The sequence below is a fragment of the Mugil cephalus genome, chromosome 14 (assembly GCF_022458985.1).
Source record: "Mugil cephalus isolate CIBA_MC_2020 chromosome 14, CIBA_Mcephalus_1.1, whole genome shotgun sequence".
NCBI lineage: Eukaryota > Metazoa > Chordata > Actinopteri > Mugiliformes > Mugilidae > Mugil > Mugil cephalus.
In genome coordinates, this window is record NC_061783.1 from 4,599,034 (window position 1) to 4,625,589 (window position 26,556).

Consider the following 26,556-nt stretch of genomic DNA (forward strand, 5'->3'; position numbering starts at 1 on the left):
CAGACATTATATTACAGGCAAATGCAGTGGGGTAGTGAGATATTTTAAATTTAAATTTAAAAGCTTTTCAGCGGGGTAGAAAGAAAATTGCATTTTACCAAAATATGTTGTGCAATCAGTGTGATCCACAACATTTGAAGGAAATGCATCATTGTGAACAATAGAATTTTCTGTGTTTCCTTTGAGCAATCAGAAAAGACGCTTTTTGAAATGGAATCCTAATGTAAATTGTGACACATCATTGTGTTTTTATATTCAGGTCCAAGGTGCAACTGGGCCTGGTGGCGTGAACCAGCGTCAGTCCTGCATAGACTGCTACATTGAGTTAATGTTTAACTAACTACTAACTAATCACTTGCACGTGGAGAGAACCTAGATCTGTCTTCTTTTGCAGGGAATGAGGGAATGAAGAGGGAATGTATACTTTTCTTTGTTGGCTTATGTAGGAAAACATGACTCCCCATTACATAGGTGTCACTCATGTTTGAGAAGAGACATCGTGGCATTGGCAACTAGCTGTGACATTTCCCGGTGGCATCCCCAGATGCCATGGCCAATGCCACTGTTTTAGGGGAGATGTCACTGCTTCTGCCATTGGGATTTTAGTATCATTTTTCAAGGTTTTCTTGATTAACCCTCTGAATCCCAAGCAGTTTCATTGTAGTCTAATGTGTGTGTGATATTTTATTTTGTGAAGATAGAAAAAATAATGAATTAGTGTATACTATACACTTAAGGTACCCTGAAGACTGGGAACATAGAAAAAAAAACATTGGTGATGTAACTACGTGCACACAAGACTTGGAATGAAAGACAAAAGAATTGGTGAACTAGAACTACATTATTACAACCTATTAGACAAATTTAGTCTTTACAAAATACTATTTATACAAACACAAACAAACTTAGGCACTCAGACATACAAATATATGCTCACAACTCCTCCTGCGTTTCAAACTTTGAATGAGGGAAGAAAGATTGAATTTGCACTGAAACAAGGCTGTAAGGCACATAAAACCTGTTCATTGGTACTGAGCAGCTCAGTGAAATGTTGAAGCGTTTTTATTCGTCTAATTTAATTAATATAGAGCGAACGATGTATTCTCTGCCAATTTTCAAGGACGACATTAGACGCAAAGCGATGTTCTAGAAATTTAATGAAGTTAGTTGGTTGGTAAATGCCAGTCATTTAAAAATAAGTAGTATTTTCAGCCCAGACTCAGACGCTGGGATTCATCCTCAAAGTCATCAAAAATGTCAGGCCGAGACTCAAAAGCAGGACTCAGGACTCAGAATGCAGAGATGACAAAAAGGCTTTAATTGGATTCCTCAGAGATCCCTCACAGAGGGACAAACAAATGGCCACAAAAAAAACCTAGACGCTAATCTGATCAGTGAAAACAAAAAACTCTCCAGAAGGAGGAAACTCGAATCAAAGAAACAAATCAAAAATTAACACAAAACACTCCGAATGGAGGAAAACCTCAGGACTAAGGATTTAACTAAGAAAAGACTAAACAAACAAAACTTTCTCTTCGAGAGGATTCACAGGCTTACTTGAAACTACTTTGGTTGAAGACATGAAGCAAAGCACGAGAACAGGTTGACGACGATAACACTCTGGCACGAGACAAGGGGAATACAGACTACTTAAACACATGGAGGGAAATAGGGGACAGGTGGACACAATCAGGAATCAGGGAAGACAATCAGACTGGTGACACATGAGGAAGGGCAAGTGACCTGAAACAAGAGGAGAGTTACTTTTCAAAATAAAACAGAAAATGACAGGACAAAACAACCCCAAGACAAGACACCCTCACCACGGTGTGACAGAACCCCCCCTCTTAGGACTGGCTACCAGACGGTCCAGGCTGTTCAGGATGGTCGCGGTTGAAGTCAGCAATAAGGGTACGGTCCACAATGAACCGTGATGGGATCCACTGTCTCTCCTCCGGACCGTACCCCTCCCAATCCACCAGGTACTGTCTGCCCCGGCCCCTGTTGCGTACAGCCAGCAGCCGTTTAACCTTGTAGACCGGACCCCCGTCTATCATCTCAGGAGGAGGAGGGGGCGGGAGGGGGGGAACCAAGGGACTCTCCTTGGCCGGCTTGACCTGACTGACATGGAAGGTGGGGTGAACACGGAGGGAGCGAGGTAGGCGGAGCCGGACAGCCGCAGGACCGATGACCTTGGTAATGGGGAAGAGACCCACAAAACGCGGTGCCAGTTTCTTGGAGGGGACCCTGAGGTGAAGATTCTTGGTAGAAAGCCAAACCCTTTGACCTGGCTGGTATGCAGGTGCGGGTCGCCTCTTGCGGTCCGCCGCTTTCTTGGTCCGGTCCCCTTGGCGGATAAGCACTTGCCGTGCAGCGGCCCAGATGCGTCGGCAGCGGCGGATCATGGCGTGGGCGGATGGGACCGTGACTTCAGGCTCCTGGGCAGCGAACACAGGAGGTTCATAACCATAAACACACTTGAAGGGCGAAAACCCTGTGGCAGACGTAGGCAGGGAGTTGTGGGCGTACTCGACCCAGACCAGGTGTTTGCTCCATGTCAAGGAGTTCTGGGACACTAGACAACGGAGGCCGGTTTCCAACTGCTGGTTAAGGCGTTCGGTCTGGCCATTAGCCTCCGGGTGGTAGCCCGAGGTCAGACTGGCCTTAGCGCCGATGAGCCAGCAAAATTCCCTCCAGAACCGTGACACGAACTGGGGCCCCCGGTCTGAGACGATGTCCTTGGGAAACCCGTGAATCTTGAAAACATGGTCAATCATAATTTCAGCTGTTTCCTTGGCTGAAGGCAGTTTAGGCAGGGCAATAAATCTGACCATTTTAGAGAATCTATCCACCACAGTGAGGACTGTGGTGTTACCTTGAGAGACCGGGAGCCCCGTGACGAAATCCATCGATATATTGGCCCATGGTCTGGAGGGGATAGGCAGTGGTTGCAGAAGTCCCATACGTGACCCGGAGGACACCTTGTTCCTCGCACAGACCGAACAAGCCTCGACATACTCCCGGACCTCCGATTCCATGGATGGCCACCAGAACCTCCGAGAGATGGCGAACACCGTCCGCCGAACTCCCGGATGACAGGAAAGCAGCGAGGAATGGGCCCAATGAATCACCTGTGGGCGCAAATCGACAGGGACAAACAATCGATTCTCGGGGCACCCACTAGGTGGCGGAGCCTCACCATTAGCTTGCTTAACCTCATTTTCTATCTGCCAAGTCACCGCTCCAACCACACAGGTCAGTGGAAGGATAGGCTCTGGTTCTTTGACTACAGGCTCAGGGTCGTATAGACGTGACAGGGCGTCAGGCTTGATGTTTCGGGACCCCGGCCTGTAAGAAAGAGAAAAAGAAAAGCGGTTAAAGAACAGCCACCTGGCCTGGCGAGAATTGAGTCTCTTTGCCCTGCGTATATATTCCAGGTTCTTGTGGTCAGTCCAAACGATGAACGGGTGCTCAGCTCCCTCCAACCAGTGTCTCCACTCCTCCAACGCCACCTTAACCGCCAACAGCTCCCGATTGCCGACATCGTAATTTCGCTCCGCTCTGGACAGTCGTCGCGACAGGAAGGCGCAGGGATGCATCTTCCCATCCTGCTCTGACCGCTGTGAAAGGACGGCCCCTATACCTTCGTTGGAAGCATCCACCTCTACAACGAGGTGTGGTGAAGCGGGACTTCAGCTTCTGGTTGACATGTCTGTAAATACTTGCTATCAAAAGCCTGCAACCACTACACATTCATAACATATATGATTTTCAATGCAGTTTTATGTAAGATAGCACTCAGATGATTCATCGTAATCCAATGGAAAATTGATGTATGTGGCACAACAGGCGATGAGAAGCACTTATGTATTAAACAAACTGAGAGTAAACATAACATGCACCATTAAATGGAATTCTCTAAATTCTTGATAAACTCCTTAGTAGTATTATTCAGTCTTAGCAAACATTTGCTAATTGATGTTGTTCGACATGCATACAAAAACATTACAAAACCAGATATGTCTTTCACAGTAAAATAAAATCCATGTATTTTATTTTATTTATTTATTTATTTATTTTTTTAAAAAAACTTCTTAATCTATTGAGTTGTACTCCATTAAAAGATTCATATCCCGAGGGACTATACAGTATGACACAGTTTGAGTCCACAAAACACAGAAGGCAGGTTCTTCAAGAAACATATCTTTTTGGGGAAAGTGTAGATATATACACTACCTGTCAAAAGTTTTACAACAGTACACAGTATCCTCTCAGTCAGCATGTCCATGTGGGGCCCATAAGGGTTAAGTTGGCTGCAGATAAGGGTCCAAAATGGGTTTGTCCACAGCTTTCATGGTAACCCCACCAGTGTTTGCCCATATGGGCCTCAAGTAGGTTCTGACCGGGTTTCAGGTGTGGCCCAACTTGCTGAGTTGCACAGGACCCATCTAGGCCTCATATCTTTGCCCACATGGGCACAAAGGGGGATCAGACTGGACCTTAAATGGGGCCCAACAAAAAATTTTATGCCTAAGCCCACTTAGCCTTCCCAAACGGTGACATCGTCCGTGGCATGTGCCCTGGAAAGGCACATCTGTGGCGGCGGAAACCCACTCCTGGCAAAGGCTGTGATAATCATACAAGAAAGAACACAGACAATAAACTTGTCAACCTGTTTATAAAGTTGCAAAATATAGTTTTAGTAAATGAAGTTACAGGCGATAATCCACACACCATGCGTAACAACTGAGTGGAAATGAAAATAACCTCCTTTTAATTGAAGATCTCATCTTCCGTAGCGCTTGATCCTGGAGCCTATCCAAGCTGGTATCGGGCGAGAGGCGGGGTACACCAAGTCGCCAGCCTATCGCAGGGCTAACTTAATTGAAGATGAATTTGTTTAATCCTATCTCTGCCTGTAATAGGTACAGATTCTCCCCGCCCTGACATTGGATGTAAAAATGAGAAAGGAATAGCTGGCAGAGGCTGGACTGTAGTATGCTATCCTTTGGTCTGAGGCAGAATGACGATGCCCCGCAGAAAGAGGATCTTTTTTGTGAGGAGAGTCATGACAGACAAGGATACTCAGCATAATGTGAATGTGAAAGGGAGCACTAATGCTGAATAAAAGCGTAGCTGGAGTAGCTAACAACCACTCTTTGTACATCCACAGGACTGACAGAGGACGTTGTGTAGACATTTTTTGTTCTATGTGCCAATTGCCATTTCCAAAACCAGCTGTAAATTCAAAGATTACCTCTGCTGTCTGCTGTCTATTTTGAGTTACCATGTTGTTTCATTGACCTTATTTAGAGTAGTCTCTGTTTCCACTTCAACACCCAGGTGTACTTACTGATATTTTGAATTGAATTGAAAATTCGATAGATAACATTGTGGTAGACTGAAATATAGCATGTGTTCAGTGCCTTAATGAAACCATTTATATTGAATAATTTCTGTGTATTCTCAATGCTTTTGATTTCAATAGGGAATTCAAATCATCAATAAATGGTAAGATTAAAAAAGGCAAAAAGAATGAAAATTTGTCATTTTGTGTTTATTTATTTATTAAAAAAAGAATAACTTATTTTCATTAAGAACACAGGTAAGTTGCTGTTTTTTTTTTTTTTTTTTTACAAAAATACAGTTTTAACTATTCCTCTCCTCCACACATGCTGACACTGTTATTTGAACATAACTAAAATTGTGATTGGCTACTTATATTACAACGTATAAAGAAGAGTCAAAATCAATATGTGAAAGGCCCAAGCTGGACTCGAACATAGTCCTTCTCGCTGGGAGGCATCCCGGGGCCACTGTGCCGCTCTAGTGGTGACTAATTAAATATGAATTAATGACAGAGTCGCTTCTTACAAAGGTGTGTAAAATGATCTTATTTCGAAGTTTCTTGCGCGTACTTATTGATCTGAGCGTCTGACAGAAGCGGACTCACGCTAGAGGTCTGCCGCAAGACCGTATCCTATTATTCCAGTGGAAGTGGAGGAGTTGGGTGGCCCATGCTCTGACTCCCTCATGTGGCCGTATTGTGTGTAGCAAACAAAAAGCAAAGGATTTCCTCTGAGTCTCACTTCATTTACTTTATTGGTTTTACAGTGGGGTATCCGTTAAGAAATTAGTTACCATCATTACAAGGCTTTTATACACTGCTGACAATATAAAGTTAAAGGATCAAACGTTATACTTTGAGGACACCTGACACAGATTGGTGTAATGAGTGAATGGAAACATAGCTCAATATTTTACCACAATTCAACCAGTTTAGTGATGCGAGTTGTAAAACAGATACAGTTGGGAATTCATCACTTCAGTTTGTTGTTCTTGGTCCAAACCAGACCAACAAGTTTCACACCATTTCATTATAACCACACTGGTGAGGCACGCAGAATCTCATTGAAAAGACAAGAACGGGTGATTGTTTTATTTAAAGTATCTAGGCAGAGTTTACCCAAAGATCCTGGATCATACATTTACTCATACGATTGTTGGCTGCCAGTGTATGAGGTCACTACAATGGTGCATGACCAACAGAAACCATAAGACAGCGTTGATGAGAAGGTCACAGAGCTAAATACATTCCTCTGAGACAGCTGGACGAATTCCCATCGAGATGTTGACATGAAAACAGACATTCACTTCATGATTCAGCTTGAGACATTATAATAAGTTAAAGCTATATCATTATAATATGTACAACCTAAAGTCTACTGCAGCTCACACACACATACATTACATAGGTATAATGCATCTTTCAGGCAGAGACCTGATTGCAGATAGGAAATGGTCAAGAACAATATCCAGGATATATCGCACACAAGCCCCAGAGCCATCTGCTTCGTATGAACTTCATGCTGATGCTAACAATAAACACTTCACAAACATGAAGTCATGGCACGAAATGAATGTGAAGAAAAAAAAAAGGTTTGGTTTTGCTGTTTTCAACTCTTATTGCCTCCAGCAAAGAACAGAACAAAGCTAACTGGATGTAGTGCACTGCCATAAGACAGAAAGTTCCTGTCAAGTCAAACTTCTTATTTCTAGTGTACTACCAGGCACACACAAATAGTCCAACTCATAATTATATTAATAATATCCTTTTTTATATTATTTCCTTACATTATTTCTTCATTTTAACTACTGCCACTCTGATGCCTCACACCAATTTGCAATCATTCAGATGATGAAAATGATCATAACTTACAGTGATATAGAGCCAATAACTGGGCACACAACCACTGAACGGAACAAATAGAGTTTAAATGAACAAATATCTGCTGATTCAAAGATTTCACAAATAAAAACATTAAATGTTAGAGAATCAAACCAACAGAAAAAAGAGCAGCAGGCTTCGATACCATAACTCCTTCAAGGACCAGGGGACGGTTAATGGTGATAGAATGTTAAGAACTGCTAGCAGCTACTGCCTGCAGCACAAGCTCCAATTCAAGCAATCCTTCAAACCCACACAACAATTACCAAGCATAAACATCTACATGCAGAACCCTGAGTTCACTGATGTCCTTCAGACAATGTGAGCTTTCACATTTTCTTTTTTTCACAGCAGAGCCATGGTCTCAACCAAGAGCTCAGCTCAGCCAGTGTGAGTACTGTCTCCCTTCAAAGTCCCATATGTGTCCTTGTGGACGCGGCACAGCAAATACGAGAAGGTCGCACGTGTGGAGCGGGATTCATGTTCTCACGGAGCTGAAAGTCAGGGGGACCCCCGAAGAATTAGTCTCTGTGTGAGAGGGTGAGTAGTCTGTTACAGAACTGGTAGCGTGACCTGTTAGAACACAAGAGATGAACAAAAACAAACATCAGTTTGTTAAATGTAAACACTTTCATAATGTTCTCTTTTTTTACATTCAAGGAAAGGGAAACATTTGGAGTTGTTGTTGTCTAAAGGTTAACATGCTGTTGTGTTACTGGTCTGACCCACCTGAGATGGAACAGAGCTGTATGAGGCCCCTGAACTAAAATTAGTTTGACACCCCTGGTCTGAATTGTTGCCGTCAACGGTTTCACAGTGCTCTACAGGTGGCGCTAATGAGCCAAGAAACACGGCAAAGCACCAGAAAAGGTTAAGATGATGTAACCAGTACATGCAAATTGTTGGACTTCTCAGTATATCCCAACAACCTACTACTACTGCTCCTCCTGCTATATAATATAATAATATAATGTTTAGTTTTTTGCTTATATTTTTATATTTGAACTCAGTTCTCAGGTAATGTTTGAGATTGTGCTTACTTTGTTAAGTGTATAGTTATGAACTGGAATATAAAAATGTGTTTCTGGTTGGTTTTCTTCACACACTCTGGCAATAAAACCATAGAATCTCAAAATAAACTGTGTACGAATAGGACAAGTTATACAATTCAATTTTATATGGAGGCAGAAGCATAAAAATGTTATTTTCCTCACGTCCATTCTATCTACTGTCCCACTTGTAATTAGGTAAGTTTACAACAGCTGAGACGAGCAGTGAAGCCTGAGCAAGAGCATGTACGCCCTGCACTCCTCATTTCACTGATAAAAAGTATTGACACTGGTGAAATGTTCCCCTGTGTTCATTTTCCAGGAGGTCAGCCGACGTGAATATCTGACACATGATCCACAAAGGGTTGTTTCCTGATGTAATGTGGTCATGGGCTAAACATTGCACATGATTTACATAGGGGGGAAAAAAAACCTCCAATCCTCCAGTTCAAATAAAAGCTTCTCCCTGCACGCTCACTGCAGTGCAAATATGGCCCATGTAGAGTATATTAAAAGACAATTTCTTAGTTGTACTATTAAGCTGTCAGCAGATTCAAATATTTAATTACATCATTCAAATTCATCAGAACGATTTAGTCTTTTGTACTGGAAGATTTTAATACTCTTATCAGCGTTAGAGTGAAAATGGCAGTTCTGAACAAAAGCTTGTTATTATTGTTACAACAAAACAAACCAACCAACAGATGCTACGGCTCATTCATCCAGTCTGACTTTGGAGAAGGGGAGGAGGGTTCTCAGCTGTCAGCTGCATGCTCAACCAGCACGGCCCGCTTGTTTCTACATTTCAACTTGTTCCTTTCTGCTTGCTGAGACTGTCGGCTGTTTTAATGCTACAGAAGGTGTTACTGCCCAAATAATTTACCTCGCTGCTTTAGATGGTGTCACAAACTATGGGGGCAGAACATAAATGTTTTAATGGTCCAAGAAACAAGTGGTGCTGAAAGGAATTCTGTATTTCTGTTATACATTTTAAAGTTTATACATCAGAGGCCCTTCATAGTCTGAATCCTCTGCTACTAAAAGAATGTCACCACAAGCGTCATATACCACCTCCAAATGTGGGCTGGGTGATCTCAGATGTGTCCTCAATGCACCTTGGGTGTGTTCACGTCTGCACTTTAAGCTTATGACCCAATCATTCAGGACATATGTTAATACCAAGTCTGAATAGATTTGCCCACCACATTTCATGACAACAAACTAAATTAAACCATAAGGCCACATGAAATGATATACTTGAATTAAAGGAAACGGGGAGAGGGTGAAACATTGGTCATTTAGTTTTAGCTACCTAGCCTTGGGTGAAGCTAAATTTCATTAGCGAGTTAAATTTGGTTTGCTTGCTGTTTAAAAAGGGTTTTAACCGCTTTCTTTAAAATGTATATTTCTATTGCCTAAATCTATATGCCTGTAAAGCTAAAGGTTTTTATTTGCGTTATTCTTGGGGCTGGGTCATGAAGTGTACACAAATTCTAAATGAAACGAACCAATTGAATAAAACGAGAAAAATGTTAATTTGAAAGGTGAGGTGCACGTTAAAGACTGGTGAAACGGAACCGTGCTAATGGATAGAGACACGTGTCACCTGTTGTCATCAAAAAATGTTTTGTCTGATGAGAAATGGAATAGAATGGATATTACTGCACAAAATATAGGTACACCGGGACGCTTATAGGAAGTTTCCTAATTTAGCTTCTTTTTTTTTTTTTTAAACGTATTAAAGAGCAAGAGAGAGCAATAAATACTAGATATACAATATTATCTAAAATATAGACACTTCTGTAAAACTATAAAAATATAAAATATACACAGTGGTTATTGTACATACACATAAAAACAAAAGAAATAATGCTAAACTGGACGTGTTAGCGCCAACTTTCTACATCCTTTTCAATAACATATCAGTGTTAATGAAAACACAGTCCTTTACCTCCATTGTTCCTCCACATGTCCCTCGCACACTTATCAGAGGAGGTCAGGTCTGATATTTGGATGTTGGGATTAGATTTGTAGTCATCTTGAGGAACAAAGCAAAATGTTTTTCAATGTAAAGGAAGCACTTCGAGAACATTTCAAAGGCCACGCTGATGTTTCCTGAGTTTCTACTTACTGTTGTTGCTGTATGTGAAGCAGTCACTGTCCTTCATTGTCTCGTTGCCGCTGTCCGACAGCGTCCTCTCCATCCTGGATATTTTCGGCCTCCTCTTCATGCTCTTCCGCGTGCTGATGCGGATGATGCCGCGCACCAGCCTGCACTCGGCCTCCTGCTCGTCCATTTTGTGCTCCTCTGCCAGCGAGTTGATGAGATGGTTGATGGCCTTGCTCTTCTTCAGAAACACGGAGTCTGTAGTGCACTTGGCCAACGCCTCAATCTGATACTCAGAGTAGAGCTCCAGCAGCTTCTTAGTAATCAGCGTGTCTACATCCTCCTCCTCGTCGTCCCAGTCATCAAACCTCATCGACTCGTGGAGGGACGGATGGCTGGGTTGTGTCTGACCACCGGTCGGAAGCACGTACGGTAAAGATGTAGTTCCAACATCTAAATGTTCTCTTTGACTGTCCACTTTGACTCCAGCAATGTGGACGTCCCCCAGCCAGTCTGCGCCGTCCTCTTCTGACGCCTTGTCTCCGGGGCTCACGGCTCGCAGGCTCACCTTCTCTGGTTCATCTGGGGAACTCTCGTTTGGGGCCAGGCACGGGGCGATGACGGACGCCTGGCAAACCCTGTACAGGCCGCAGGTGAGCACGTTGCATATAAAAGTCCTGCAGCTCCGTGGAGACGTGCAGGGATTGCAGGTCTGCGCTGCAGAGGAATGCTCAGCTGAGCCAGGGATGAAGCCGATCGTTTCAGATTCCTTTCCATTAGCATCTCTCAGGTGGGCTTTGTGAGCCGCCTTTGGTTCTGGGATTGGCAGCCTGTCCTCCACCGGGTCCACACAGCGCTCCTCATACGACGACACTTGGCTGTAGCTCCGACTGAGTCCAGGCCTCTGGCCACTGGGCCCCGGGTCGTGTCTTGGGCTGCCTGCGCTGCCGCCAGACATGACTTACTGGATCCCACTGAAATTTAAGACAGTGTTGAAATGGCATCAGTAACAAAAAAAAAGAAAGAAATTTTAATGCAGTGCAGTGTCTCAGGCTAAACCTAAAATCACTTGCCGCCTGAGGGCATCTTCCAAACAAATGTGAAACTGCTATCCCCAGGTGGCAGGTAATGTAGCCCAACAGGTTTTATAGAGGATGTGCGCCGCAGACAATTCGCCATTCATACATCAAATTCACTGCATGAACGTACGCTCTCAAAATTTTAAAGACACGAGTTGCGTCAGGCAGAGTTACTAATGACTCAACCGCAATTTATTATGCGGCCCTTAATTAAGACACGCCTCGTTACTGCGTAACTTATTTTACAACTCATGGAGTTGTTTTCTTTTGTTCACGGAAAAGGTTGAGAACTTGCAATGAACAATCCACTGCTGTCAAAGTTCTGAATGTTCCACATGCTAAACCAAAGTGTCCTCATTAAAAGTGATGGTGCTGACAGCAGGTCAACATTCTTCAACCCCTTAAAAGGCCACTGTTGCAGTCTGAGCGAAAAAAAAGCTAATTCAACTAAATAAAAAAAGCAGTGTGGTTATGTCGCACGAATGCCGAGGTGAAGAAAACAAAGTTTACAACCTTTTGTTATCTTCTGTTGCTTGATATCGGGCGTGTGGAGATGTTATAAAAGGCAATGAGCTATAAATTGACAGATTCTCAACTGGTGTCTGGTGTTCCGTCCTATGACGTTTACATGTTTACAGTAGTCACAGTATCACTTGGCCATAAACCAGCAAGTGAAACGGGAATATTATTTTGCCGTTTCGTCCAGATTTAACCACTTATTCAATATGGTTTATACACCGACGTTTCACACACATAAGCTGAAATTCCCCTTCGTATGTAAAAATGATTTTCACTTTCATGGCGACTTGTCATTGCTGCTCTTTCCTCCATTAGAGGACTTACGAGTTTCTCACCAAACATTACTCACAGTATACACGGTACGTCCACCAGCTGACTCCCGAATCAAAGTTGGTTTCTTCGCCTTATTCTGAACATTTATGGTTCTGGTCCATTTTGAAAGTACCTAGTGTCAACTCCGCTCCAAAATGTCAGTTTCAGTAAAGTTTTCGACAAAATCCATGTACCTGAGCGTCAAGGTGGAGGAAGCGCAAACCAGGTAGACAGCGGCAAACAAGGGGTTGGACTTCCGGTTAAGTGTGACTTTCAAAAATAAGACGCTGTTGGTATTTTTACGTAATATTCAAATGGTGTTTACAACTACGTTTGAATCACGTAGAAATTAGAGGAATAATATGTTCAAATACAGCATTCAGTTTCCCACCGCCACTTTCTAAAAAAACAAAACTCGACGATTTTTACAATTTTATTTATTTACATATATTTCCATTTCCATTGTCGCTGACTTCACACATGTCCCACCTTGATGCACCTAATGGTCTGGCGAACCTGCGTCAAGTCACTAACAATAACCATTGACTTACCGGATGTTGAACTGTTTGACGCTGACGTTTTAAAAATTGTAGATACATGATACATGTTAAAAAATATAGTAAATTAAGTATAAGTCCTATAATACATTATACAAACATCCACTTGTCTTGAGTAATGTTATTATTTTAGGTGAAAAGCAATATTTTAATATATTATTTATTTCAAAATAATACAAACCGGAAATACTAATGTCTTTGTGTTGTTGGACAATTTTAGCAATTCGTCCGGACGAGTCGTGAAACGGCAACGTAGCTAACCGGGTTGTCACGAATGTGCACGGTCAATTGATAGCAGAACTATATCCACGAAAAATAATAAGTTTTGTAATTAATTTAATTTAGCCATATGGAGTCGCTGGACCTTAATGCAAAGGCTGGCTAAAATATCCAAGTAGAGCAAGCTAACAAGCTAGCAGAGGTAATGGTACTTTGGGTGAACTGATGTTAAATACTCCCGCAGCTGGACCAGGCTGGTATGAATGGATCAGCCAAGGAGCTAACGATGCCTAGGGAGTTGTCGCTTGAATTTGTGTCAAGTCTTTCCGTATACAGACTTAAATGAGAATAAATGAGGAGGCATGGAAAGTGACAGGGACGTGATTACAGGCTCGGGGTCTCAGGGTTATTTACTGAATACCCGTAGCGTAGGATTAGCTTGTCTTCTCCACGGAATGACGACATTTGCTGCGCTCTGCTGCCTCAGAATAAACGGGGCTCAGTGATGCTGCCGGTCACTGGCCAAATGCCCCGGTTGTCCATGTTGGGACGGAGAAGCCAGACTCGGTGATACATGATGAAAAACTGCGAGTATCAGCAAATCGACCCGCAGGCACTACCGACGCCCACCCCGACCCCTCCGCCCCACCATGGCACCGACTCCGAGAAGAAAAAGGAGCCGAAGACACCCAGGAGAAAGTGGGAAGTTTTCCCCGGAAAGAATCGCTTCTACTGCGGTGGACGGATCATCCTGGCCCGGCAGAGCGGGGTCCTGCCCCTCACCCTGGGCCTTATCCTTGTCACAAGTGGTCTGTTCTTTATATTTGAGTGAGTATATATATATATATTTTACAGGTTCACAATTTTGTTATGCGATGTCTCTCGTTCAAATAGGTGTTTTCAAGGAGAAGTTTTTAGGGAACCAGCTATTTAAATTGCAATAGACTCTTCTTTGGTGTATAAAATCAATGCCGTACTGTAGAGCTTGTCATTCTTAGTCATTCTACGTCTTTATTATTAGTCTATAAAACTAAGTATTTTAGTGTCACGCAGTTGCATTTTAAAACGCGAGATTTCCTGGTGTAGTCTGGGCACAAACAAGTAAATACCCAAGCACCATTTAAAAGATCATTTTCTGCACCCTGTCAATATCCATTGTGGTTATTCATTAAAATGATTGAATATAAAGGGATTTATATCTTTTCTGCCACTGCAGAGTGAAAAGTGTGTTCCATCTCCAGGGGTTTTGACTGTGATTAAAAGCACTAAATGTTAATTAGAACTAGATCCCTCAGTGGGTTAAAAATATGACTGTCTCAGTTATGTGAAACGGGGCATTGCCTTTGGTATGATCACCATGGTTTAGACATTCATCCTCTGTGTGTCCGTGGCTGCCTCGCATCCCAGCTGCCCCTTCCTGGTCAAACACCTGACCAGCTGCATACCTGTTATTGGAGGACTCCTGTTTGTGTTTGTGGTCATCACCCTGCTCCAGACCAGCTTCACCGACCCCGGCATCCTGCCCAGGGCGACGCCAGATGAGGCCGCAGACGTCGAGAAACAGATTGGTAAGGGCCATGTCAGGCACGGCTGCGGTAGTAACATGTGAATTGCTCTTGACACTGATACCCAGTATTGTAAAAAATGTATCCCCAGTGTGGTATTTCTCCCAGTTTATGGCGCTGAATTTAGACAAACTTTGGCACTAAAGCTCTCTATGTGGCATTTATGTTTCCTGAAGGGACTTTACCCCTTATCTAATTACACTCAGGGTATTTATTGCACATTATACTTGGCTCAGTTGCCTTCAATATATTTTTGCTCTGGTTTATTTTAGGTTTGAGTGCAAGTCACAGTTAAGTTTGAAGGCTGCCAGATCTTTTCAATTGCAATGAAACCCTCAACAAATTAGAGGCCCAAAGCAGAATTTGTCACGACTCATTGTTATAAATGTCAAATTGACTTCCATTAGGGCTATTTCTGTACAGGAAAGGTGTCCTACTGCTTTCTAATTTTGAACTGAAACATTCAAAGTCTTTTTGACAAGGTTCTGTGCAGATTCCTTCCCCCCCCATCTGTCCTTGTTACGCTTCAGACCTGTTCAAAACCGTCCATCAACAGTTTTAATGTCTTGCCAACATTAAGTTTCCTTTCCGAATGTCTTCTTTCAATATAATGACTTCACTGTCAAATGTGCACCTTGGAAACTCGTGACCGAAGTTTAGGCAGTGATGTAAGCTGTTCATGTTATCCAACAGTTCTGCCGGTGCTTCAGCTATTTTTGAAACAAAGACTCTGGCAGATAAGGGAGCGTTTACCCAGCGCCCTGTCTTTAAGGAAATGTTCCAGGCGTGATGTTTGGATCGGTATTCTCTTAACATGTGTCTTTGAATGAGCCCAATTGGAAATGAATTCTGAGCAGGTGTTTGAGATGCAACAGCGCTGTTCTTCTTCTTGTTTCCTGCCAATATGAAGTTTTAAGCTTAATTTTATTCCTATATTTAGAGTAAAAGTGCACCGTGGAAACGACTAAACAATGCACCGCCTTTTTTAAGTGGGAGTTTTGACATTTCATTGTAGGAAAAATAATAATAAGTACATTCTGTTCAGGTGAGAAACTTTCCTTGCTAATATCCTGCATTATACTTCACTGGACCACTCAGTAGAACTCAGTGTTGGCTGTAAAACGAAGGTCTCTGGAAGGTCAGAGCCTTGTTTGTTTGAGTGTTGTTATGGATGCAAGGAGGAACACAAATGTTCAAATGAATCAGAATTTTATAAATGCAGCTTTGCGATCATTAATGTTACTATACGGGAAGAGAAAGAGAATCCCGAGCCTTCTAAGAGGATGCAGGAAAAAGCCTTCACTCATGTCGTACCAGGAGGGGGACAAGATTAGAAGGAAGTGTAGTCTGATCGTGCCTTTACTGCAGCTAATTGGACCTGACATTGCGCAAACCCGTGTAAAGAAGACTGCACCTGCAATGCCAGATTCTGACTGTATGACCGTGATAAGGCGGTCTCTGTGTCAGATTATGTGATTACAATGTCATCTTTGGCATGAGATGGCAAAGACACATCGGTCCTCTGACTAATCAGCTAACTAGTTGTCTTTCACAACAAGCTCGGTGTCATCGGGGAGGGACCTGACAGTTACCAACTAGTGGAAACAAGAATGGTATTTGATTTACGACGGCATTTGAAAAAGTATAAATTATAGTTTCTGCCTGTTGTTCAAACCAAGAGAAAGGGAAGGAAAAAAATCCGTGGGTGGAGAAGAGGACCACGTGGTTTGTCCACATATCAGCCCTCCCTTCATTCCTCTATGTTGTGGTTGGAAAATGAAAAGGATGACTGGTCCAATGTCACAGATGGGTTGTTGAAGTTGTCACACAAAGTGGTAGACTATTAAAACACATTGTTGGCAGGTTAGTCATTTTGTGAGGCAACAGAGGGGAGGCCTAGTTTGTTGTCAGCTATCATACACTACACACCAATTCCCGACATCCTGTGTCTTTCGTGTCAGGTTATTATCGGGCGGTTTAAAGTTTACACCTTGAGAAAGGTGTCAGCTATCGCTCCCAAATAATGTGGTCAGACCTGATTTCATGGGGAAAGTAAGTTGGATAGAAAAGCAGCAAGGTTTGTGCTCACATTTCTCGACAAATGCACAGAGCAACAAGACGCGCAGCATCACCATGTGTGTTTTTTTTAAGTGCCTCTACAGCTCTCGTCTGTACAGTAATCTTATCAAAGATTATCATATCTGATAAACGGCTGTGGCTGTTCCTGGCATGGGCAAGGTCAAGTGGACGTCTTAACAGTAATTCAGTTTATTTTTTTTTTAGGTTGAGACAGATTGAACTCTGTGAAAAGCATATGTGTCCTATTCTATTTTCCTATTTGAAATGGATATGAATAAGATTTGTTTTCTGACATTCATTATAGGGACTAAATCTCACCAAGATTTGCCTTAAAGAGATTGAGAAGATAATAATGAGGCTGCATTTAGTGACATTTAAAAGAACAAATCTCTCTTCTAGACAACACTGGCAACACCAGCTATCGGCCTCCACCGCGCACCAAGGAAATCCTCATCAACCAGCAGGTGGTGAAGCTCAAGTACTGCTTCACCTGCAAGATGTTCCGGCCTCCGCGCACCTCCCACTGCAGCCTGTGTGACAACTGTGTGGGTGAGCAGCGGCCACACGCTGACACTGTGACATTTATCACCCATAAATAATAGAGGCTTCACAGGCCTACAGCAAACAGACTTCCATACGTTCCATTAGTCCATTAGACTGAACTAATTCAGTGTTCCTTTAAATTCTAATGTCACTGACCTACTTTTAATTCTGCGTTCGTTCTTCAGAGAGGTTCGACCATCACTGCCCCTGGGTGGGGAACTGCGTAGGGAAACGCAACTATCGTTTCTTCTACACCTTCATCGTGTCGCTCTCCTTCCTGACGGCGTTCATCTTCGGCTGCGTGACCACACATCTAGCACTGAGTATGCAGACGGTTTACAAGCGGACACCAGTCACGAATGTCACTGCTGTCTGAAAGAGCACCTGCCAGGAACTGTTTGTTTTGTGTCACTGGGGCTGCTGGACGGGTGGGGTTTACTACTTCAGAGCAGATTGTGCCTGATAAGAAAAACTGTGTGTGTTTTTCTGGGAAGTATATTGCTGCCCTGGAAAGTCGTGAAAATGATATGGCAATTATTAGCTTGGGAATCCCAATCTCTCTTTGATGGAGCCTGGTGACGTTTTATTTTTCTGTCTTTCAGGGGCTCAAGGTGGGAAAGGTCTGGTGTTCGCCCTTCAAGAAAGTCCAGGCAGATATCCTTTCCTGGAAATGTTTTTTTAAGATTTCTCAAGCAAACAATTTGTTCTATTTGTTGTTCCTCAACTAGTGTTGAGTGATGTATGTTTAATTTGCTTTCTCTCTTGTCTAAACGTCTGGGTTTAAGCAGCTCCCTGCAGTCAGCCGGTGTACGCCGTCACCATTTCCTCATACCCACAAACTCAGTTTGTCTTGGCTGCAGTTCACAATGGCAAATTAAGCCAGAGGAAAGGTGGTTACATGAATAGAAAGTGGTTTTGCAAAGTCATTTGCAAACAGATAGAAGATGATCCTGATTAACGTTGTTAATTATTTCCTGTTTGGCAATAAAACGCTTCATGTGTTGCCGCTCAGAACCAGTTTAAATTGTACTTTTACCACAGATAAATCCAGAATGACCCATTATAAAGCGACTGAACAAAAGACCAGAACTAATATCTGGTCTTAAAAATGTGTGTTTTGGCATTCAACTGGGAAACAGCTGGTTGATGTTCTGTTTACATTAACTGACCAAAAAAAACAAAACCTCATCAGCTTTTCTTTCTTGGCCGTATCACCCAGCGTTAACTCTGTAAAGACGCTTTCCTTGACCCAAGCTTTCACTGCTGTGGAGCTGGTGATCTGCTTCTTCTCAGTCTGGTCCATCTTGGGCCTCTCAGGCTTCCATACGTACCTGGTGGCCTCCAATCTGACCACCAACGAAGATGTGAGTACTGGCTTGGGATGGATGTTGTAGCAGGGGAGTGGTTCTGATCAAATTAAATTAAGTACAAATAAACAGATGACCCAAATTGTTTCCCAGAGAGAACAAATTCTGCCTTGAGAAAATAAAATGTTTTATTTTATTTGTTTTAGATTAAAGGCTCCTGGTCAGGAAAGAGTGGAGAAGATGTCACCAACCCATACAGCCATAGAAACATCTTTGTTAACTGTTGTTCTGTGCTCTGTTCACCCATGCCACCCAGGTCAGTGCTAAATCTTACATGGTTATATTCTCATTATGAAGCCATTGATTATTTTATAATAACCGCTTATCAAGTAGCAATGTGATAGTGCCCGCTTGTATTATAAAATGATACAAGCTCAGCTGCCCGGCTAGAACACTGGATCTCTGCAAGTGACCGGCTAAAAATACTGTGGTCACACAGGACACTTTAAATGACAATATGTTCTCTCTAACAGATCGCAACCTCAATTAGCACTGTTCGTTGTGGAGTCTCCCATTCACACGCACAAAACGCACGCATGCATTAAGCTGTTATTTAGGCACGTGGTTTATCCCTGCCTTCATGTTAGTTACTTTATAACCTTCACGAAGCTCAAGCTTCCACACGCAATGATGAGTGAAAGAAAACCTCCAGTAACAGGCGTAAATAAAGACACTGGTCATTGTTGAGAAAGTCCAATGAATAAATGATATACATGCATATTTCTCATATTTAGTCATTTTTCCTTGATTTGTTAGCTATTTATTAGCTTAATAGGATAACAGCTACAAGTGGGGGGAAAAAAAAAATTCTGTCATTAGTACTGAAATGACACACGGGGCCTTTTCTTTTTCTGTCCACCATTCAAAATAGTGGTTGTGTGTTGTGTTTATTTCTACTGAGTTTCTATTTCTACTGACCCCTGCTGAATAGTTGGTGGTCTTTAATGTGACCCAGGATGCATTGTGTGCACACACTGCCAGCGGAGTGTGTCCAAATGTTGTCTGACATCACATCACTCATACGCATCCTCAATGCATCATGGGTACTTTGACCTTTGACCCTGCTCTCATGGTATTGTTGTCAGACACAGAAACATAAGACACGGGTAGCGAAGCATTTAGCTGCCAAGGGGCCAATTATTTCCCTCAAGTGTTGGAACGAGACCAGAAACGGAGCTAAAAGGAAAACAAATACTGAACATTCACCAAGCGGACACAAGTACTCTAAATGATATTGTTGCTCAGTAACTGCTGTGTGTACATAAGCAACTGTTTTTGCAGTCATCTAAAAGGTGATTCTAGGTCATCTATCTACAACCTGCTTCTACTGCCCCCTATTGGCCAAAGAATCTCTTTTGAACAGTAATTAAACTCCAAACTGCATGAGGTTTTATCAGACAGGTGCAGTGTAGTATTAATACCATAAAATACAAATAACGAGTATTGAGAGACATTCAGTCACCGTGTAAACTACAAGGTACAAGCTATAGATTTCTAAGTTCTTAAACAATATGCAGAATAAAAACAATAAGCAGAAATAAAGAAGTAAATGTTTTCCTTACTTCAAACTTTTTTGTTTTTATCAAACTCACAGTCATAGTAAAGGTTTAATTTGCATGTTAAGGAAACATTTGAAAGACTAGGCAGGCATTGTTTGGTGTTATATATTTATATTAAAGGTTGTCTAAATCCACGAACGATTTGGTCAGGATTAGAGCAAACCTAGACAAATTCATTAATTATATTTAGAATTAAAGGGGGACCTGTAAGTGTTTCCTCAACTAATAATAAATATCCAATTCAGCCTCCATCTTCATCCCAGTGTGCTGTTTCACATTTTCTAAAGTATTTGTAAATTCATCTTTTTTGAACCCGCTCTGTCTTTCCAGCTTAATTGACAGACGAGGTTTCCTGCCGACAGACGAGTCCGCCCAGACTGGCGGCCCCGACATCGAGCTTCCCACCCTGGCTGCCAAAAGCGAGATAAACGTGGTAGGAGGATCCTCTCAGCCGGCTTTTGACTTGCAGGAATCCCCGTCTCCTGTGCCTGAACCCCCTGACTCCCGCCAAAACTCTTCCTTTGCCTGAGAGAAGCCTTGTTGCCTGCTCTGGTCCGACCCAGCATCTGTCTGTCTGTTGTTAACAGTTGTGTTAAGGTTCATCCCCCACTTGTATTATTTACATCATTATGAGTATTAATAAGACTTTAAATTTCAATTCTTTGTCAGATGTACAATAAAACGGGCTCCCTGACTGCAAGTCAAAGGAATAGTTCAGCATGTTGGGAATTTTGCTGGTTTAAAGCCGTCTTATATAACTAACTCATCAGTAACTGTGTCACAAAGACGTCAGATCAGCAGCAGTAAAACCCACTGGCTGCATCAGATCCAGAAAGACTGCAGTGACAAACCATCCTGAGTGAAATAGTGAGAGAGTGTTTATGGTGTCTAATGACACCGGCATGTTCTCTGTGAGAGGAACGTTGTTGTTGTTCTATATCTGGTCATAAAGAAAAGAGGCGTTTTTAAGCCTTTAACTCAGCTTCATATAAAAGTGGAAGAGAAACTCATCTATAAAACATCTAAAATGTCTTTGCATCACCAGTGCTCGACACTATTAGATTTAATATAATCATTATTCTCTTTATTTCAATTTGGGACCATGTTTCATAGCTCCGTGCTAAGCTAAGCTAACTTGCTACCAGCTTTAGCTTTATATTAATTATACAGACACGTGGAAATAAATAAGTAGAACTGTTCCTTTAGAGGTGGACTTAATAAGATATGTTTAATTTGCCGTTGGCCTCACAGTCTGTCGAGCTTAACCACCTGCACTTTAATGTTTACCTCGTGGAAATGCACATATTGTGTTTTGATAGAAGCTTTAAAAATACTTCTTGCCATTTATACCTCAGTATTTTGTTCCAGCGCAGTACTGTATGCCAGCTCAGGGTGTTTGGAGAGCAGCTGCTCCTCCTCCTCCTCCTCCTCCTCCTCCTCACAGATTGTCTCTCCTGTTGTTCCCTCTGACAGCAGGGGATATAAAAAGATACCTGGAGAGTTGAACGGCAACTTTTGTTTACAAGGCACATCTGTGGTTCAGAGAGAGTTGCAGCCTGAGCCTCAGTGATCTCACGTCAAATAGCTGCTGTTTGACGTTCCGGAACACAAGCAGCTCTCCTTTGTTTACACTAAAGAAACTCAACCTTTTCTACTCTCTGCGTGTAAAGTCAGCTAAAACTGGAGTCACCGTTTCAAGTCTTCACATTTATTTTCTTACTAATTTGGTGAGCATGTGACGTAACTGTATGCAAAGCCTTTTCTGCATCTGTTTTTTTTCTGTGTTTTCTTTTTCTCATGTCTGTGTGCACATAGCAGATTTAAAGTACTAAGTAATGAAGCTTCTCATTTCCCTTCATGCATTTGTTTCAGTATATATTAGTATATATAACAAATTAAACATTTGTCTATTCAGTTCATCACCTGTGTGCACTCATTTTTCATGGTTTTGTTCCTCCGTCCTCTCATTTTACACCATGGAGAATGATGAGTTTTCCACCAAAGAAAGAAAACCCCAATATCGACACACACACACACACTCAGCTCCATGTGCATCTGTTCATCCAGTCCTGACTCACTGTTGTGTCTGTGGTGTGTCTCTGTGCCTGTTCTCCGTCACCACCACTAGGAGGAGAAGTGTCTGGACTTTGCAGTGTCCTGCACTGGATGATTAGCTGCTGTTAGAGCAGGAGTGGCGGGCCATGAGCGTGGTAAGCCTGTTTAGAGGAAGGGAGAGTGCAGAGTGCCTATGCCTGCTGCTGTCTATGCATGTCCTATTAGCTGGCTGCAGCGTTCCTGCATGGCTTTATTCATTCACTGCCACGCTCAGTCAGTTAAGTGCAGAAGTACATTTACAGTCAGCAGTGACTGAATGTATCAGAAGTTTTTGTTTTTCATTTTTTACGTGTCCTCATGTAATTAAATGAATAAAATAAAAATATGTTCTAGTATGTAGTATAATGTCATCACCCATAATAACATCAGATATGATGTTATTAAGCGAAGGGACAGAAAGTTGCTCAACACTATAGATGGCAGCAGCATCTTTGCCATTTCAGCTGAGTTTTTTTTAATTTTTTTTTTTTTAAGAAAATAAATAACAGTAAATGGATAAAAATGGAACTTAAACTGACCTCAGTTTTCCTTTTTTTGTATCCATTAGTCTGGATGTATTGCAGTTGTATCTTAAGTGATCTAAAATGTGCATTTATACCTTTTATATTGAACTGGGTTCGACCATAGCACCAAGCATCATCACTCCACTTCAGCTCCAGTGTGTTTTTCTATCATATCTGATTTTTTTCTGTCTTTCATTCTGACTGGACGGCTGCAGATGCGCTCATGAGGTTACGTGATACCTACCAGTGGACCTGGTAGAGTTGCTGCTAACCGTGGTGTGGACATCAGTGTAACTAATACATTAGCTCCCTGACACAACTGTTGGCACCAAACTTTAGTGACGCTGTGATATTTGTTTTGTTTCTCTTGCTCTGAAACTAATTTTAGCTCAGATTTCCTGGGTGTGATGTGCATGCATCTAATAGTCGGTGGCATGAAACACTTGGACGTCCTGCTTTATATCACCCTGCAGGCTGCATGCACTCCAAGTAATAATCCTGTGATTCATCTTGCACAGCTGGTGCTGTATTTACTGGTTTAACACCCTGCTGTGTCTCACGTTAACTTCACTGGCCTATCTAATTACTCTTGTCTTCTTTTTTTTTTACTAACCATCTTCCTCCTTGCACTTACCCCCCGCCCTCCCTTCAGTGCACACAGGGAACTAAAGGCCTGCTGGAATCGGCCACGCTCTCTCCGCTCCTGTCCACTTCGTGCCCTCAGGGGAAACCTCAGACAGCTCATCCCTGCGCGGACAACAGCCCCGCGGTGAACCCTGACCCCTCTCCGGAGCCCTCGGCGGGTTGCGGGCCCCACCGCGCGTCCAGCCCCCACCGCGACACCTCTCCGCCGCGTCATGCCAAGGCTCGCTCAAAGAAATGCAAGAGAGCGGCCCTGCATATTCCCAACCCCGCCTTTGACGCCCCCGTCCCTCCCACGTCTCCGGACGCTAAAACCAAGGGCCAAAAAGCTGCCGGCTTCTCCCCGCTGCACTGACTGACTTGAGTGATGACTTTCTCAAGTGGAAACACGCACCCTTTGAAGCTTGCATGCTGTAACAGCTGTAACAGTCAGATCCAAGTGATGCAAAGTTTTTCCTTATTGCTGTTGGCTCTCAGAAACTCTCTGTTCTGGTCGTTGACAATCACAAACATATGCTCTAGCGTGGCCAGCCTGCAGAGGAAGTAGGAACACAAGGGCAGACCAGGAGATTATTCCGGATGCAACGTAGAAAGCACAGAAAAGTCTTTAGGGTGTAAGAAGTGCTGCGAGCCACGTGTCTTTTTGATGATTCCCCTTGTAAAGCGTTAAATTTACCAGCATGTCACATTCACCAAATTTTGTGAAACAGTGGCTTTTATGTAACAGTTCGAGAGAGAGAGCTCAGAATTGTATTCAGCTGTAAAGAGAAAGGCTGCTCTTAAAGGGAAAATCTATCCCAGATACAGAACTCGCATCAACATCACTCAGTTTATAGTGTGAGCCTGAGCCAGGTTCTCCTCGAGATGAACAACAGATACAGGCCGATAACGTCATGTCGACGTGTACGGGCTGTGAATAATGGAACAAGTTGTGGAACTTTGAGAGAATTTCCCGGGACACATGAACTTTACGTCTTGAGCTCGGAGCTCCGAAACGGACTCACGTGGACGTACAGGAGGGAGACAGGCTAACATTTAGTTAGACACGCGGGTCCTCCACAACGCCTTCAGTGTTTCTTATCAGAGAGACTCTCAGCAGTGTTATGCTGATGTCTGACCTTGATGTCTGGCAGGCCGAGATTACTTTCTGACAGTTTTTTTTGTTGTTGTTTTTTTTTTTTAATTTCACATCAGTACATCTGAGAGGGAAAAAAAACAAACGTGATATGGCCCCTTGAGCTGAGGAAGTTCTGCTTTTCAGGAATCAAAAGATTCAAGTGATGCCATTATCACTGTGTCTGTGAAGGTTTCTAGTCATCCAGGTCATGGTACATTCAGACAGAACAAGTTGAAACAAGGAGCTGGATTGGTTGGGAAGACACTGCATCACCCATCCAAGTAGCTTCTTGGGTTCTAATAAATTGATGGGGAGTTGGGGTTTGAAATGGAACATCTGTGGGTGGTACCCATCAGAAACCCACATGACTAGTGTCTCTTAATGGGCCTGTGCAGACCTTGCATTAAGATCTGATCTGGGTGAACGTAAAAGACAGGGGTCGGCAGCTCTAGGACGTATTGAGATCGCACTTGAGAGACCTCAGTTCACTGGCCCCATTTGGAGGTGTTCTGGGCCGCATGTGTCCAGATCTTAATGCAAGGTCTGAACAGGCCCAATTACCAGATTCTTCAGATTCTTACCTTTCGTGGGGGGAAATGATTTTAATCCTGTTTCCCTTGCCCAGTGAATGCCACTCTCAACAACCCCTTCCTGTCTGAGTCTGTGAAGACAACAATATTCACATTTTGGCCAAAGAAGACAGATGCATCTAAATTGGGAAAACCCCAACAGGGACTCCAACTCCCCACCAGCCTTTTAGAACTGAAGAAGCCACTAGGATGGGTGGCCAAACACCTTCAAGAAAGAAAAGTAAAAGCCCAGCTGCCCCAAAATCGGCATGTTTTCTGGATATTCATATCTTGACGTGAGATGGCTGCCTTAGTTTGAAGCTGCTGATCTCAAACGGTTGCACGGTGTGGATTTTGTGTGGATTGTCCCCTTTGACCTGGCTCAGTGGGTTAAATGTGTATCGGTTGTATTGTGTTTACTGATCAGAACAATGTGCTATAACAGTGGTAGCGAATGCAACTGCATGGTAACGACTAAAGATGTATTTTACACTATAGTAGTTTTTTTAAAACAACATTTTATTCAAACGTCACATTATACAAAGTCCAAAACCAGCTTTTTGTTGTGTTAGAGCTAAAGCACCGTTAGTGATTTTTGCTCGCTGTAAGTCAGTGATTTCAATCTCCCTTTCACATGTCCACGACCTGCTCACGTTTTCTGAGCAACAGCAATACCCTTTCTCCCCATCGTTTTCCTACAATTGTTTATTTGATTAATTTTTTTGTAGGCTCTGACAAATCTAAGATGTGTCTGGAGGGCAGACGTGTTGGTTCGTTCTCAGGTGGAAATCTGTACTGTAGGTTAGGTATTCAATATGCAAGTTTTACGTGACATATCGTGTTCGTCCACATATGTGACCCGATGGCAATAGCTGCACACAAAAAAATAATTAAAAATGCACTGATCCCAACAAACACTAAATCACAGGCACACGCGCATGCCGTCAATCTGTAGTTCACCCAAAGAGTTTGCTGCGCCTGCTGTGTGTAAATCGGTGAGATTGAACAGAAGCGGCGCGTTTTTGGGGAGGGACGTGTGTTTGTGTGATCTGTAACGTTATCTAAGCCCATGCTTCTGCCAAAATGACAAGCAAGGAAAATAAAGCTCAGTGAAGTAAAGAGGCCCGGTTTGCTTTTGTGCCATTGGAGTGCTGCAAGTGGCCGCTAGATGGCAGTGATGGCCCATTGACGCGATGATTCAGCCACAGTCAACTAAACTTTTGGACATCTTTCTGATTTAAGAGCTGTCCTCGTGTCTCATACTCAAGATCCTGTCATTACTTTGCCTGTGTGCGCCTCCTCACGTACAATTTCTTCTCGCCAAATGAGAAGAAAATATAATACCAGCTATCTTTGCATTTCTTGTAATGAAGTCTGAGGACTACGCATAATTCAATGGAGCAGACAAGTGTGTCAACCCTTTGACT

The 26,556-nt window shown here is 42.8% G+C and overlaps 2 protein-coding genes across 4 annotated transcripts; one reads left to right on the forward strand and one right to left on the reverse strand.

Annotated features, from left to right (window-relative positions):
- Nucleotides 1-6,083: 6,083 nt before the first annotated feature.
- Nucleotides 6,084-12,542, reverse strand: kdf1b (keratinocyte differentiation factor 1b). Of its 2 annotated transcripts, none has more exons than XM_047605170.1 (4): nucleotides 12,332-12,542; nucleotides 10,409-11,358; nucleotides 10,229-10,315; nucleotides 6,084-7,801 (listed from the first exon to the last, which is right to left on the reverse strand). In XM_047605170.1, exons 2-4 carry the CDS (start codon nucleotides 11,340-11,342, stop codon nucleotides 7,707-7,709), a joined length of 1,116 nt encoding a protein of 371 aa, XP_047461126.1. In that variant the 5' UTR covers nucleotides 11,343-11,358; nucleotides 12,332-12,542; the 3' UTR covers nucleotides 6,084-7,706. The 2 variants fall into 2 exon arrangements, with proteins under 2 accessions (XP_047461126.1, XP_047461127.1); XM_047605171.1 differs by having other exon boundaries at nucleotides 12,489-12,529.
- Nucleotides 12,543-13,066: 524 nt separating this feature from the next.
- On the forward strand, nucleotides 13,067-26,248 carry zdhhc18b (zinc finger DHHC-type palmitoyltransferase 18b). 2 transcript variants are annotated; one of them, XM_047605169.1, is made up of 10 exons: nucleotides 13,067-13,898; nucleotides 14,478-14,638; nucleotides 17,114-17,263; nucleotides 17,443-17,580; nucleotides 17,860-17,911; nucleotides 18,519-18,621; nucleotides 18,771-18,880; nucleotides 20,514-20,616; nucleotides 22,312-22,393; nucleotides 23,454-23,600. In XM_047605169.1, exons 1-9 carry the CDS (start codon nucleotides 13,645-13,647, stop codon nucleotides 22,351-22,353), a joined length of 1,113 nt encoding a protein of 370 aa, XP_047461125.1. In that variant the 5' UTR covers nucleotides 13,067-13,644; the 3' UTR covers nucleotides 22,354-22,393; nucleotides 23,454-23,600. The 2 variants fall into 2 exon arrangements, with proteins under 2 accessions (XP_047461125.1, XP_047461124.1); XM_047605168.1 differs by lacking the exon at nucleotides 22,312-22,393 and having other exon boundaries at nucleotides 23,454-26,248.
- Nucleotides 26,249-26,556: the final 308 nt, after the last annotated feature.

What these genes read in the sequence shown, in the direction of transcription:
- kdf1b (XM_047605170.1), bottom strand. Translation starts at nt 11,342, where the DNA reads ATGTCTGGCGGCAGCGCAGGCAGCCCAAGACACGACCCGGGGCCCAGT. An exon ending in CTTCACATACAGCAACAACA is followed by an intron (nt 10,316 to 10,408) that starts GTAAGTAGAAAC and finishes TTGTTCCTCAAG; the next exon opens with ATGACTACAAATCTAATCCC. An exon ending in CATGTGGAGGAACAATGGAG is followed by an intron (nt 7,802 to 10,228) that starts GTAAAGGACTGT and finishes GTGTTCTAACAG; the next exon opens with GTCACGCTACCAGTTCTGTA.
- zdhhc18b (XM_047605168.1), top strand. Translation starts at nt 13,645, where the DNA reads ATGATGAAAAACTGCGAGTATCAGCAAATCGACCCGCAGGCACTACCG. An exon ending in CCTGTGTGACAACTGTGTGG is followed by an intron (nt 17,264 to 17,442) that starts GTGAGCAGCGGC and finishes TTCGTTCTTCAG; the next exon opens with AGAGGTTCGACCATCACTGC. An exon ending in CCAAAAGCGAGATAAACGTG is followed by an intron (nt 20,617 to 23,453) that starts GTAGGAGGATCC and finishes CCCTCCCTTCAG; the next exon opens with TGCACACAGGGAACTAAAGG.